Source organism: Balaenoptera musculus, chromosome 2 (assembly GCF_009873245.2).
Source record: "Balaenoptera musculus isolate JJ_BM4_2016_0621 chromosome 2, mBalMus1.pri.v3, whole genome shotgun sequence".
Classification (NCBI taxonomy): domain Eukaryota; kingdom Metazoa; phylum Chordata; class Mammalia; order Artiodactyla; family Balaenopteridae; genus Balaenoptera; species Balaenoptera musculus.
The window spans coordinates 162,019,443-162,034,596 of NC_045786.1; the positions used below are offsets into that span (position 1 = coordinate 162,019,443).

Consider the following 15,154-nt stretch of genomic DNA (forward strand, 5'->3'; position numbering starts at 1 on the left):
TGTCCCGAGACTTGTATCCAGGCCCTGTGATGTGTGGGTATCGTCTCAAGGCGAGCTGAGATTGCCCTCCCGCCCAGCCTGACAGGCCTCCCCACTGTTCTTTTTCTCACGCATGCTCTGGGGAAGAGCTCTTCTCTCCCTTTCTCCTCCCCTTGCCACTCTTTATCCATCCTTTTCTCTGTCTCAGAGGGTTTCACTACTAAACTGTCCCACAGGCCTCTCCTGAGGGCAGATTCTAGCACTTTTTGTTTCTTTCCTGTAGAGTCAAACAGCAGATCCTAATGCTGCTTACAGCTAAAGATCACCACCTCCGCAGCCCCGTCAGTAGATGGTTTCCATAGACAAGGAGGTGACTTCCCTAAGGTTCCACCGCTGAGTGGATCTAGCTCTCAAGCCTCTGTCTCTGATTCTCCTGTGATCTCTCAGCTGTATCACAGGGAGGTAGGAGATTCTCAGCACCAGGGTAATAATACACAGTCATGTGGTGTGATTATAGTGGCTGTAGCTTCGAACTCAGGCTAGAGTTATCTCCCAATAATCACCTAAGTAAAGGAATAAATTCTGCGTCGCTCTTGTTTGGCTTTTCATGTCAGCATTTGCCAAATTCTAGTCATTTCTAACTGTTCTGACCTTATCCCTCATCATGAAAATGATGCTAGGAAAGAAGTATACTGCACTTCCAGGACCACTCAACCCTTCTAAGCTACTAATTTTTACCTCTAATATTGTTTCTGTGGGTACATTAGAGAAAGAATGGGCATAATCATTTAGAATCCCCAAATTGACTCTGGACTAGACTATTATTTCTATACTTTTGGAATAAGAGCGAGTCCCACTAGAGCGCATTCTTGGTAAAGCAGAGATTTCGTTATTTATAAAGACCATCAGGCAAGAATGGTAAAAAAATGGACTCGCCCCCGTCCTGTGCCAGCAGATTCAAGAGCGAGGCCCCCAGCAGGGGGACCGTGTAGTTGACATACTGAGACAGTGGCTTCTCCAGCAGGCGGTTCCATGGCGTCTCAACGTGCAGATCCCATGGGGAGCAGTGCTTTACAGCAGGCTTGCTCCACAACATTAACAAGGACCCGCACACTGCCGCTGTCTTGCCACTAGACTTTTTCCCATCTGGGCGGATCGTCGTGTCCTTTAGCAAATCATAAATGACTTGGGCAAAGCGCTGAGATGAGGCGTGTGGGCAGTACGCAAGTATTTGACCTTGCCTCCTAAGGAGCTAAGGGTCGAGTTGAGCAAGAAGGTCGTAGAAGGGAAGCAGACGCCTTGTTTGAGAGACGTCCCAGGTGCGAGCTTGGGTGCTCAGACATGTGAGGAGGGCACCTGGCCTGAGCGTGCAGAGCCCAGAGGGCTCAAAGCGGGTGTCCGAGTTCTTTTAGGTGCATTTTATAGACACGAACTTGAGCTGACATAGGCCCACAGAAGGGGGAGTGTCATGGAATCAAAGGAAGGGAGGAACAGCCGAGACGTGGGAGGGATGGGCCGGCCAGCTCTGGGGCCCGGGCAGCAGGCGGGCTCTCTGGGCTGCCGCCCCTGCTGTGACTCCACCACATGGCTTCTCGGCCCTGTTACCAGGGGTCCTGCATTTACAGTCACTGCGCAAGCTTGGGTCTGCCCTGCACGCCTCTCTCCTTCCCAACCCCGCCCCCCAGTAGGGGCCTGTTTCCAGAAAAGGGGGTTTGTTGTGAGCTAGGAAGCCACTCAAGAGGTAGGAACTTACTGCCAGAGGGTTTCACCTGTAAGTGGGTTGATGTGTGTTTTATCTGCAGAAAGCAGTTAAAGGGGATCTTGTAACATAGGAGACTTTGTCCTTAAGCTACTATAACTCATCTGCATCATTTACTGTTACGTGGAGCTTCTGGGAAAGTAGTAGACCTTTGTTTGGCCCTCACAGAATTAACATTTATGGTTTTGACTTTGAGGGCAACCCAAAGATCTATGACAGGAGGTAATTAGTCATCTTGCTGAGGCTATAGGAGCACAGAAGGAGACTTAGCTTGTTAAGGAGCGGCTTTCCCTCCTCAGAGTGCATGCCAGACTCGTCACCGGACATCTGGCTGCCTGAGATGACCTCTTGTACCGTCAGCTCCACAAGCACCTCCTGCGTCCTCTTTGGTTCCTCCTGGGAACACAAGGACGAAGAGATGGAGTCTTTGTTCTCAGGAAGCTCATGGATAAGTTAAGGAAGCAGACACAAGTTATCACAGTAGGTGATGAGAGCTATGGGGCCTCCAGAATATAAGGACTGAGAAGAGGGAGTGAGCAGTCTGCCTGGGGGGCTTGGGGAAGGCTTCATTTAGATGACGTTTGACCCGGGTCTTGAAAAATGAATGTGGGCTCAACCCACCATCAGGGGAGATGAGGCTCCCAGCCAGAGGGAACAGTGCACGTTATATCTGAGAAATAGCAACCAGCTCCATGTGCCTGGAAGGGGTCGGGGGTGGCCTGGGCTCTGCGTTTGGGGTCCTATTCTGAAGGATGAAGGAAGGTGGCAAGCAGGACGTGCTGGAGTAGACTTTGTCCCACGCAAATAGTGGAAAGCCATCAGTTTTTTAAGCAGGGTTAGTGGTCTCATCAGGCCAATTTTCAGAGAATTTGAATCTATAAAACTTATCTCCCCTTAGGATTATAGTGTAATTTATATCATTCAAGGGTACTTGAGGAGAAGGGCCTTACAGATACCGTCAAAATCATCATCTTAATCACCTGCGCCACACCGTTATAAAATTCTGATTCTGAATGAATTGCTCCTGGCCTTCCCCCCACTGTCCCAGCTCAGGGTGCAGGAAGTCATCCCCGACTCCTCGCTCTCCCCCCACATCTGTTTAATCACCTAGGCTTGTCACCCCTAACTCCTAATGCTCCCTGTAAATCTGTCACTTCTGGCCATCCCTGCTGCCACCGCGTCCAGACCTGCCTCCCGGCCCGCTTCCTAGGCCACCTCCAAGCTGCTCAGCCTACTGCTGCCAGAACCTCTACAGACCATGAATCTGGTCATGTCGCCCACCTGCTTCAAATCCTATGACTCCTTAGCATGGCCTGCTTTTCCCTTTGCAGCCTGACTCCTGACTCCTCGGGTCTGACCTCTTCCCTCTCAATCCTGGCCTTTCGTGTTCCAGCCACACAGAGCGACGGCCTCTCGTTCTGGACCAGGCCCCTTAGCCTTCTCTGGAGAAACAGAACCAATAGGATATATAGATACACAGAGAAAGAGGCTTACTGTGAGGAATTGGCTCACACGATTCTGGAGCGCAAGGAGTCCCAAGCCCTGCCGTCTGTGAGCTGGAGACCAGGAGGGCTGGTGGTGTGGGCCAGCCCGAGTCTGAAGTCCTGAGGACCAGGACCCCATGCTTTCCGTCCCAGTCTGAGTTTAGGAGAAGACAGATGTCCCAGCCAAGCAGCCCTTCCTCGGCCTTTTTGTTCCACTCAGTCCCCCCACTGGCTGGATGGTACATCATTGGCGGGGATCACCTTCACTCAGTCCACTGATTCAAATATTAACCCCATGCAGAAACACCCTCAGAGATGCCCAGAGTGATGTTTACCGGTTACCTGGGTATCCCATGGCCCAGTCACGTTGACACGTAGAATGAGCCACCACACCACCCTTCTCAGCAGCCTTAATCTGTAGCAGGAACAACCCCCCGAGGCCCCTAACCCCACCTGCCTCTCACATCTCTGCTCCAGGTGTCCCTCCTCTGCGCCCACAGCCTTCGAGAACCGGGGCTCTTCCTGTGTCCCCTGTGTTGTCAACGATGACTCGTGTGTCTCCTTGACTGGGCTGGGAGCTGCTCTCATGGAGGGCCGGCACACGGGAGGCTCTGAGTGAAGTCTGTCGGTGTTGCTCCCTTGAGGTTCGCGGAGTACCCTCTCCCCTTTCTGTGAGGAGAACACGTGTGCAAAACAGTGGCTGCAGAGGCAACGTGGATTTAGTCCAAGGGGCGTCGGGTGCAGTAGGTGCTTAAGTGTGCTCACGAATCTCGTTGTGAGCAACTTGCAGCGTGGGATGGCTCACTTGTGGCTGTTCTGTGCAAACTAAACCGTACACACAGGCTCACGCTCACTCTCACTCACTCACGGAAGTCTGTTGCCTTAACTACAAATGCCAATCCCTATATATTCATTTAATGTCTTAAAGATTTCTGTATTGGCCATAATCTTAAAAGAGTTACTGACAGTAAGGCAGTTTGTTGTGAAATGAAGCCCAGTGTGATTTCTTTCTTTGGGTTTCCCCCTTCAGTACTATCAAGATACGTCTTTTTATACCTTTAGTTACACATTTGCCAAAGACTTACTTAGCACCCAGTTTTGTAGTCGTTCTTCTGACTGGACAGCATCCAAAATCCAGTTTCTTGAGATCAGCCCACCTTTGTGGCCCTTAGGCAGAACTCCATGTCCGAAACGCCCACGTTTCTGAGTTAGCAGCAGCCGGAATTGCCACTTCTGTCCTTCACCAGTGGCCATCCTGATCTCTGTGCTCCTGAACGCTGACTTGAGGCCAGCATTGCAAACGGTCAGGTTTTGTGCCCAGAACGGCACGGTCTCAAGCGCTGCAGAGGTGGTCGGCCGGAAGAAACCCGGCAGCTCTCCTTTCCCACAGCCATCATACAGGCCTGTCACTCAGGAACCAATGGCCGTGTGAAGGGACACGCTGTGTGGCCTACAAACTGCAGTGGATGGAGAGCCAGCACTACCCATTCATAATTATGATGCCATTTGAAACTTCTGGGATTGATCTGGAAGCTGATAAGTCCCTGGTAACCAAATACTGATTTTTTTCCCATTTTTTTCTGCTGCTTTTAAATGAATGAATCTATAAACACATCATTTTGAACTTAACCTAACTTGCCATAGAGCATGGAGTCAGTAGCTTTCCCTTTGATTAGGAACACTTGCAAGGGCTTTGGGGGTTAATGTCAAGGTACATTTGACTGTGTACCCAGCACTTGGCTGTTGTTGCTACATAGGAGGTGCTTAATAAATGTTTAATTGAAGACTTTATTCTTTTAACGTCTAACATCAATTTATCAGTTTTATTGTGTTTTTTGAGTTGTCCCTTTAATTTAGGTGTATTTAACTTTTAGATTAGACTAATGCATTTAGGTTCAGAAAAATCTCAATATAGGAAAGATCATCTAATGATTTCAAAGACCAGCAGCTGTATTCCAAACCCTCAGGCATCTGTATTTCAGGGAGATAGAAATTTTCTGTCTTTGAACTCGGTGCATTTTGGTGTTTACTGAGTACGTACTTTGTCAGGCGCCTACTAGGCTGCCCAGCACTTTGTGTCTAGAACGCCTCCTACCTCTGGGAATAATGCACAAACCATCTCAGAATCATGGATCGATGTCCTGAACTCCTCCCTCCAGAGGAAGGTACCCTGAGCATCCCTGCCCTTGTCCCAGGGCTGAGAGCCAGCTCAGCCCCTGCTCAGCGCCAGGTTCACTTGCTCCCCAGATGGTGCGTTCTCTTTCCTATAATCGGAGTCAAAAATGCTGCCACTAAATCCCCAAGAACTTTCAGTCTTCAAGTCTCTACTTTCTCTTTTCTCCATTCTGGTTAAACTATTTTATTGTCCCTCTGTTGCCAAAGATGGCTCTGGCTGGAAGAACTAGTACAATTGACAAGAGCCGCCACATTAACCCCGCCTCATGCTCCCCGCACCACCTCTGACAGCCTGCCTTGGGCCCAGCGCATGGGTTCAGGGCTCTCAGGGTTTCCCAGGAGGCCACAGCTGGGCAACACCATTTCAGGTGGTGTTTCTTTGTAACCTCTCATGTTCTCTGACTCAGCGAATAGAGCCACGTCCTGGCATTCCACTGCTGCCACTCGCCCATCCACATCTGGTCATCCCATCCGATCCCATCTGCCCAGGCACGAATTCTTTTCTTTTTTTTTTTTTGGCCACTCCATGCAGCATACAAGATCTTAGTTCCCTGAGAGCAGAGATCGAACCCATGCCCCCTGCAGTGGAAGCGTGGAGTCTTAACCACTGGACCACCAGGGAAGTCCCCCACTTTATTTCTTTTTTTTGGCTCTGATTTTTACTACGTTTTCCCTCAGCCTCTTTCAGATCCATTTCTGTCTTTCTGTTTCTCATCCAAATTCACCTCACTTTTATCTCATTGTTTGTTGTGATGATACTTACACTTGGATCCCCATTACCATCTCTAATCCATCTCGCATTCCTGTTGTAATAGCTCTTGGTCTTCGGGCTCTAGCAATTCCCAGTCTGATCCATTCTCCCGTCTGTGCCATTCCACCTTTACACTGGAACTTCTCTGTTCAAAACCCTGCAACTCGGGACTTCCCTGGTGGCACAGTGGTTAAGAATCTGCCTGCCAATGCAGGGGACACGGGTTCAAGCCCTGGTCCAGGAAGATCCCACATGCCGCCGAGCAACTAGGCCCATGTGCCACAACTACTGAGCCTGCGCTCTAGAGCCCGCGAGCCACAACTACTGAGCCCGCGTGCCTAGAGCCCATGCTCCGCAACAGGAGAGGCCACTGCAATAAGAAGCCCACACACAGCAACGAAAACCCAACACGGCCAAAAATAAATAAATAAAAATTTAAAAAAAACAAAAACTCCTCACCGTATATCACAGTAAAGGCCACACTCTAAACGGGGTCCTGTGACACCCTGGGTTGTAAGTGAAGGTTAACCAGCTCAAACTTGCTTCAGGCAGGGCTAAATCCAGGGGCGTGGGCCATGTCATCAGTATTCAGTTCTTCTAACACCCACTTCTGTTTGAAGGACATGAGACGCCCCCCAGCAGCTCAGGGCTTGCACCTCGCCAGGTGAGCTCCCAGAGAAAGGTGATCTCTTCCCCAGCACCTCTGACTCAGGCCGCTTGCCCATCCCGAGTCACTATGGCCAGGAGTTGGGCCCAGATAAACAGGTAGAAGCCTCAGATGTCCAAAGCTGCTTCCTTCGAAACCCTCTGCAGCCTGGCTCTGCGTTTCTTCTCCAGTGTCCCAGGCTCTCCTCCGGGGCATTGCTTCACTCGCTGTCCCCCTGAAATGCCAGCTCTGTGCTTTTCCAGCTCTGCCTTTGGTCATGCCGGTCTCCCCCTGATGCTCTTCCCTGCCAGCTCTCTATCAAAATTACATCAATTTTTCAAGGCCCAGTGAAAATATTTTCTACAGACCCTTTTCGTAACCTGCCACTGGCAAGAGGTCATTTCTTCCCTTTCTGCCTAGAGTTTGTGCCCGGTGTCTGTCACGTGTTGCCTTTCATGGCGTTACTAACCACCATCTTGGTTGGTGCTGTCACCCCTACCTTCCTGCAGGTCTTCACTGGCACAAAGCACTTTTGTGCATCTTGTTGCATTTGCTTCTATGCAGACGCCTATAAAGTAAGCAGGGAAGGTACTTTAATCCCATTTTTGCAGCTCAATATTGCTTGACCAGCTATGCACCAAGACTTGTGCTAGGTGTTGAAGTAAGAAACGTTAATATGGTAACATCCGGAAAGTTATTATTCCAATTTTACAAATGAGGAAATTGAGGCCTAGTGAATAAGTGGCCAAGTGTCCCACTGACCATTTTTTTTAGTTCCTAGCACACGCAAGCTCTTTGCCATCTCTGGGCCATTGCAGATGCTGTTCCCTCCTCCTGGAACTTTTTTTTTTTTTTTTTTTTTAATTTGGCTGCACCAGGTCTTCATTGCGGCATGCGGGATCTTCGTTGCAGCATGTGGACTTCTTAGTTGCGGCATGCAAACTCTTAGTTGCAGCATGCGGGATCTAGTTCCCCGACCAGGGATCGAACCCGGGCCCCCTGCATTGGGAGTGCGGAGTCTTACCCACTGGACCACCAGGGAAGTCCCTGGAACATTATTATTTCCACTCTCAACTAACCAAACACTATTCACTTTTCAGAGTTTAATTAAAATGTCACTTTTTTAGGGAGGCTTCCGCTGAGCACCCCCTCACCCCCAAATCTAAAACAGGCCTGCTATTCTGTCTTCTAGGACTCCTCTGTTTCTCTCATAGAGCTTATCAAAAATTGTAGTTATTTATTTTACTTCTATAAATGCATTTGTTTAATGTCTCCCTACTAGACTGTACATGCCACGAGAACAGGGATCGTGATAATTGTTCTGACTCCGGTGCACTCAGTGCCCGGCACCCATGCCTGACACAGAAGAGGGACTCAAGAAGTAATGTGTGGGATGAATGAATGCAAATGTGAGCCATTCACACAGCCCGTAAATACCAGCACAGAGACTCAACTCAGGTTGCCCAAAGCCCAGGTCCACACAGCCCTGACACTTAGCTCATCTTCCGAAGAACTGTAGTTGTAGCTCTTTATATGGGTTCATAGACGTTAGCACTGTTTGATATGTGGGTATTTAGGATGAGAAGGGTGGATCTGTGCGTGGATGGGTGGCCAGAGGAATGAGGCAAAAACAGAATGCCAGGATCATCCGGGAATGGGGCCAGGAGATGATCGATGAGGGGAGGCCTGGGGAGGGCAAAGCCGATGTAGTAGGCACCCCCCACTACCGGGCAGGCCCTGTGTGAGGAGGCAGTGCAGTATGTACATCGGCCTGGGTGTGGCACCTATAGTTGCACCCTGATTCAGATCCAGAGTTAATAGTAGCCTATTCTCGAGTTCTTGGGATGAACCTTCCATTTTGATGGGTCTTGAAGAGTTCTCACTTTTATATTCCTATCCCATTGTATTGGACACTTTCATGATACAGGAAAGCAACTTTCATTCTTCACCAGAGTGAGCAGCCCATTACTATAGATAGCAATATCGAAAGTATTCAGAGGTATTTTTACACAGTGTCTTCTACACACTCCCTGCTGCTGTACACAGAGGTTAGTAGAAATGGGCTGTAACATCCAAAATTGTTTTTCTCTTATGTCTTTGTATCCTTTATTCGACTTTTGCAAACTTTGCTATAGTTTATTTTCTGACATTTGGACCTCTCATTTTTAGGAAAGAATATTTGGGGGAGTGTTGTAAATATATTTGACCTACTGAATATCAAAAATAGCACTGAAATAACAAAAATAGCTCTGAATTTTGTTGTGAGTATCATAAAAATATAATTGCTTCTTGATATCTTTTTCCAGAAAATGAGATGCAATTATAGATTCTGTGTGTCTGCAGGGCCTGGACAGTTTCAGAGTGAAACAGAAATTCTTCTCAAGGAGCCAGGAGCCAACGGCCTCCTTTCCTGTGCCGTATGACCTGCCTCCAGAACTGTATGGAAGTAAAGGTGAGACACTGGTGAAAGAAAACCTTGGGTGTGTGTACCAGAGCAGAAACAGAGCCCAGGGAAAGCCATTGGGTTGGGCTCTCCCTGGGAGCCTGGCTTGTGGGTGGCCCTAGAAGCACAGGTTTTTGCAGAGGCTCCCTTGCTGCCCCGTGTGTGGCCACCAGAGCCGCAGTTCTCAAACTGATTGGTCTCAGAACCCCTCTACATTCTATTACTGAGGACCTCAAAGGGCTTTTGTTTACGTGGGCTTTTATAGCTATTGATATGAATCATATCAGCAATTAAAACCAGTAAATTTTAAAATATTTATTAACTTATTTTAAAATACTAATAAACCCATTTGTATATTTAAAAATATATAAAATGACTATTCCCAAAAACAAGTTAGTTTGGAAGATGGCATTGTTTACCTTTTTTGCAGACCCCTTTATTATCTGGGTTAACAGCCGGATTCTCACAGCTGCTCTGTTGTGTTATCACACAGGTCGTGTAGCATCTGTACACTCATGTGAAAGTGACAAATAATGGCTTAATGTTACGCTGACAGTAATTTTGAGTTTACAGGTATTTCCCCCTCCCCAACCCCCTTAAAAAGTAGGTCCCCAGGCCACACACTCTGAGAACTGCTGCGCTAGGTGAGGACTTCAAGGGCAGTGACCAGGTATTTTTCGCAAGAGAAAGCCAGTGGAGTACTGGTCCAGGTTCCCAGCGCTTTTTGGAGGAAGGCTGGCTGGGACGGCGGCACCACCTCATCCCAGCTCTGGCCCAGCCCCGCTGGCCTCAGGGCTACTCTTCTCAGCCCCAGAAAATCTGTCTTTGGGGTGAGTTCACACTTCACCAAGCTCACCCCGGAGGAGATGCGTAATGGGGACAAGCTTATTAATTTAAAATGGCAGATTCTTATATCACTGTGGCTGGCGTATTTTCCCCTGGAGGGTAGAGGCCTGCACAGGTAGCCAGATTGTAATCTATGGTTTTTGAGTGAAGGCTGAATGTGAACAGGGAAAATTTGGTTTTTGATTGGTAAGTTTTGATGATGCCACCCCATTAATACAAACTCTCGGACTCCCTAACGGAGTCAGCCTTGCCCCAGTGGGTCCCTTCCTTCCCTGAGCGATGCTGGTTGGGTTCTAGCTACCTCCCCGCCCTCACTCGCCCTTTTGGCTTTCGTGATGAACCAAACCTGCCCTTCTGATGGACCCACTTCTCAGATTGTATTGGCACATCTGACAGAGTTCATCCTGCCTCGCCCAGGTGACTTCATCTCTCTCTGATCAGTCGTGTGGATACTGTTTCGGAAGGTATTCTTGTTCCCTTCCTTCCAAGCCGTGTGCATTTTTCTGAGTCCTCTAAATGTGTCGAGTCCTCTAAATGTGTTGTAAATTCACACACGTTCATTTTTCACTAGCAAGAGGTTTTACCAGAATTTCAAGAAATCCGTGACCACTCCTCCCCACCCTCTAACCCACAGATGCTTTAGATCCAGGCCGTGTTTATGTGCCAGCCTGACAACTTATTAAGTGACCTTGGGCAGTGGTTTGCATTCTCTAGGCCTTAGTGTCTCTGCAAAATGAGAACATGAGAGTGCATAGCTCACTGTTGAAGAGTGACTGAGATATGGTCTAGAAAGCATCTAACCCAGCGTCCAGCTCAGAGTTAGCAGCTGATTACTGTTAGCCATTGTTTCTGTTATTTAAAATGTCCAGTTCAGTTACAACAGTGGATTGATGGCCATCCCTCCCCCTCCCCCTGATGAGCTGACATTCAGAAGAGGCTGAGGCTTGTGCAGGACAGTCCCTAGCCCAGGACATGACCAAGTGACCTTCCCCCCTTCAGGCTTTGCGCCGCACCTCTGTCTTTTCTCCCTTTCTCTGCTCTTCATGTCCCTCACCCCTACCCCCAACCTGAGTGCTCCTGAATAAACAGGTTGGAGGTGGGAAGGACTAACTGTGACAGCCTTATTTAGGCTTAGCCTCCTGTGGTCTGGCCTCAGGCATTGTACTTCCCACCCACAGCCTGGAACCTTGGCTGGAATTTCACCCCCTCCCTTTAATCCTAATCTCCAAAGGACTGTAAAAGCAAGAATGGAAGAGGTAGAGGAGCCTTAAAAATATCCTGAGGTTCCCTCAGTTCCACTAGAAAAAGCATTCCCAAGAACTTAAAAGTTTACAACTAGGTAGTGTCTTAGACCATGTAATGAAAATGGTAATCCTTTTATTTGACCAGCAAGCAGAGGTTTTCCATTGTTTAACTGAGTTTTCTGTTTTTTACGCATTTCCTTTGAAAGACATATGCGAGAGAGACTGGAACATTTTAATTTTTTTATCGGTACTATTTTACCTTCCACACTGCTTTACTAGCATGTAGAATAATGCCAGGGATTCAGATATCAACATTTCCTGTAAAGCCAACATTCGGGGGAGTCATGTGCACCTTAAAAAGGCACCTTGGGCTTCCCTGGTGGTGCAGTGGTTAAGAATCCACTTGCCGATGAAGGGGACACAGGTTCAATCCCTGGTCCAGGAAGATCCCACATGCCGCGGAGCAACTAAGCCCGTGCGCCACAACTACCGAGCCTGTGCTCTAGAGCCCGCAAGCCATAACTACTGAAGCCCGGGTGCCTAGAGTCCGTGCTCCGCAACAAGAGAAGCCACCGCAGTGAGAAGCCCGCGCACCGCAACAAAGAGTAGCCCCGGCTCGCCTCAACTAGATAAAGGCCGCGTGCAGCAACGAAGACCCAACACTGCCAAAAATAAATAAATGTAAAAAAAAAAAAAAAGGACATCTTACCAGTGTTTGGAAAAGTTGAATGGTTAAGAATATTTCAAAAGCACTGCATTTGGGGCTTTCCTGGTGGCACAGTGGTTAAGAATCTGCCTGCCAGTGCAGGGGACACGGGTTCGAGCCCTGGTCTGGGAAGATCCCACATGCCGCGGAGCCACTAAGCCCGTGCGCCACAACTACTGAGCCCGCGCTCCAGAGCCTGCGAGCCACAACTCCTGATGCCAGGGCGCCTAGAGCCCATGCTCTGCAGCAAGAGAAGCCACCACAATGAGAAGCCTGTGCACCGCAACGAAGAGTAGCCCCCGCCCACCGCAACTAGAGAAAGCCCGCACACAGCAATGAAGACCCAACGTAGCCAAAAATAAATAAATTTAAAAAAAAAAAGCACTGCATTTGAATAAGTGATTTTCAAGCCACTCTAACATATATAAGATCTTGTTCAGTATTTTTTAAGTCAAGAGACTATAAGAAAAGCTTAGCAAAGAAATATACTAATGTGAACAAATCACAGTTGGATACAAGAGACCACCAGACATCCTGACACCAAGAAACTGATCAAATAAAACAAAAACAAAGACTCAGCTACAGGGGCACCTGCTTTGTGCTTGCTGCTTATTCTCTCTCCCCACAGGTGTATCATTGAGAACCTGCTGTGCACAGACACCAGCTAGGTGCCGGGAATAGATCAGTGAACAAGACAGACACAAATCCTTGCCCTCCTTGAGTTTATATTTCTCCTCCCATGAAAAGTTACACTTACCCAAACCCATTTTACTAGCAGGAACTGTGTTTTTAAAAGAAAACTTTTACAAAGCAAAATCACTAACATTGTAAATCACACACTGTAGCATGCAGTCCCTGACCACAGGGACACACAGAGGGAACCACGCCCCCAGGTCGTCCTTCGTCCTCCCCCACCGTGGCCCTAACACAGGCCTCAGCCAGACTCTCACCCAGACTGTGCTGCACTTTCATTTCCCTGGTTCTGCGCTCCTCCCCCTGGATGCCATCCTCCACGCTGCTGCCAGGCTCATCTGATCGTTCCCTCTCCTGTTTTAAATCCTTTCATCGTATTCCAGGAAAAAAAAAAAAGACGTTTTTCATCCCCTTTAGCCTCAGATCCCGAACAGATTCTGTGAAGATCACCTTTAGAACTTGACGAAGGTGCACATTGCCAGGCCCCAGCCCAGACCTACTGAAACGAGCTCTCCAGGGGTGGGTCCCAGAAAAACGTGCCGGCAATTCCCACATCAGCCCAGTCAGGGAACTGCTGCACAGACGCAGTGGGGTTCAGCTTCCCAGCAGCAGGGCACGCCTGCTTGTCTGCCTGCCCCCTGGACCGCAAACTTGAAAGGCCTTTGTGTTTGTCTAGCAGAGTACCAGGCATCTAACCAGCACTACCAAGTATTACATATACACGTGTGACTGTATCATGAGGCAAGTTGTTCTCTCATGGGACAGTTTAGGAGGATTGCCTGAAACAGGCCTTCATCTGAGCCAGTGAGTGGTAATGGCTGATTTCCAGTAGTAATGGGTAAAAAGACACAACAGAATCATAATCCCCCTCTTTTCACCTTCCTCTTGGCCCTTTTTGTGGCCTTCCCCCACGGTAGTGGAAGGCCTTGCAGCTGGCATGGGAAGGCTCTGCCCGGGAGGTGCAGACATTTGCTCATTTATAAAGCAGAGCCTTGGGGGGATTTGCCAGGAGCGTGGTTTCCAGGTCCTCGCTTGGTCATCGTTGGCTAAATTTGAGGGAAAGGAATACAGTCATCCCTTGGTATCTGCCAGGGATTGGTCGAGGACCCACCTTGGATCCCAGAATCCACAGATGCTCAAGCCCCATAGTGAGCCATCCGTATCTGCAGTTCCACATCCCCTGATTCAACCAACCACTGATCGTGTAGTGTGTATTTATTGAAAAAAATCGCATATAAGTGGACCCTCACAGTTCAAACCCAAGTTGTTCAAGGGTCCACTGTAAATGCAGTGGTGGTCTTTAAGTTACAGCCTCACTGGCAAATGCCTGTATCACAGATCTGCACTGGTGAAGAATCTCTCTAATGGCTATTCATATAGCAAGGATTGGGGGGGTCTTCTGCCTGGGGGATGAAGCAGAGCAGACATTGCCCAACAGAGCAATTTGCAGGGAAAGGGGTAAATAAAGGGAAGTCCAGCCGCAGAAGATGGTGTTTCCAGTGGAAGAGAGCGGGTGCTTTCTTAAGGCCAGTGAGTAGCCAGGGAGTCAAGTCTCCAGCCCTGCTAGCCCCTTACCTCTTAAGAAACTTAATTACCAGAAAGTGTGGTTTCCTGCTTTCAAACCATCTCAAGGCCAAAGGGGAGAGAACAGGGTTCTGATAACTTGTTGCCATCTTTGGCGTTCTTTTCCTGCGCTTCCTGCTGGGAGCTGCCATTTGCATACTCTCCCTGTGATTATTCAGAACAAACAGCGAGGCTGGGTGGGAGGAGCAGCAGATACCATTGTTTGCCAGCTCGGCCTCCAAGCTACCACCTGCCTCTGTTCAGGAAAAGGAGAAAGCCTCCCCCTGGGGCTGCTGGCGGGGCCGGCGAGCAACTGCTGCAGTGGGATGGTCCATCTCAGCTGACCTGCCAAGTGGCCAGTTTACTATAAGCACGCAACCCTTTCATCTCTCCATATTTCTCAGGACAATAATATGGGGGTTCATTTTTAATCCTTGCAGTGTATTTATACCCTACCCGTATTTTTTTTTTAATTAAATAATTTATTTTTGGCTGCATTGGGTCTTCGTTGCTGCACGTGGGCTTTCTCTAGTTGCTGAGAGCAGGGGCTACTCTTCGTTGCGGTGCTTGGGCTTCTCATTGCGGTGGCTTCTCTTGTTGCAGAGCAGGGGCTCTAGGTGCTCAGACTTCAGTAGTTGTGGTGCACGGGCTCAGTAGTTGTGGCTCACGGGCTCTAGAGTGCAGGCTCGGTAGTTGTGGCTCGTGGGCTCTAGAGCGCAGGCTCAGTAGTTGTGGTGCACGGGTTTAGTTGCTCCACAGCATGTGGGATCTTCCAGGACCAGGGCTTGAACCCGTGTCCCCTGCATTGACAGGCGGATTGTTAACCACTGTGCCACCAGGGAAGTCCCTACACCCTACCCATATT

At 48.9% G+C, this 15,154-nt stretch overlaps 1 protein-coding gene across 6 annotated transcripts in view; it reads left to right on the top strand.

Moving 5' to 3' along the window:
* Nucleotides 1-15,154, top strand: part of TDP1 (tyrosyl-DNA phosphodiesterase 1) — an 84,082-nt gene that overhangs the window by 58,472 nt on the left and 10,456 nt on the right. For 5 of the 6 annotated variants that reach the window (XR_005018572.1, XM_036841325.1, XM_036841324.1 and 2 more), the window contains one exon: nucleotides 9,138-9,246. Coding sequence is in view for 5 of the 6 variants with exons in the window: in XM_036841325.1 (XP_036697220.1) it covers nucleotides 9,138-9,246 (109 nt within the window). In the remaining variant the exon portion in view is untranslated. Of the gene's footprint in view, nucleotides 1-9,137; nucleotides 9,247-10,457; nucleotides 11,760-15,154 lie in introns of those variants that run through there. The other variant, XM_036841323.1, reaches the window with a different exon arrangement.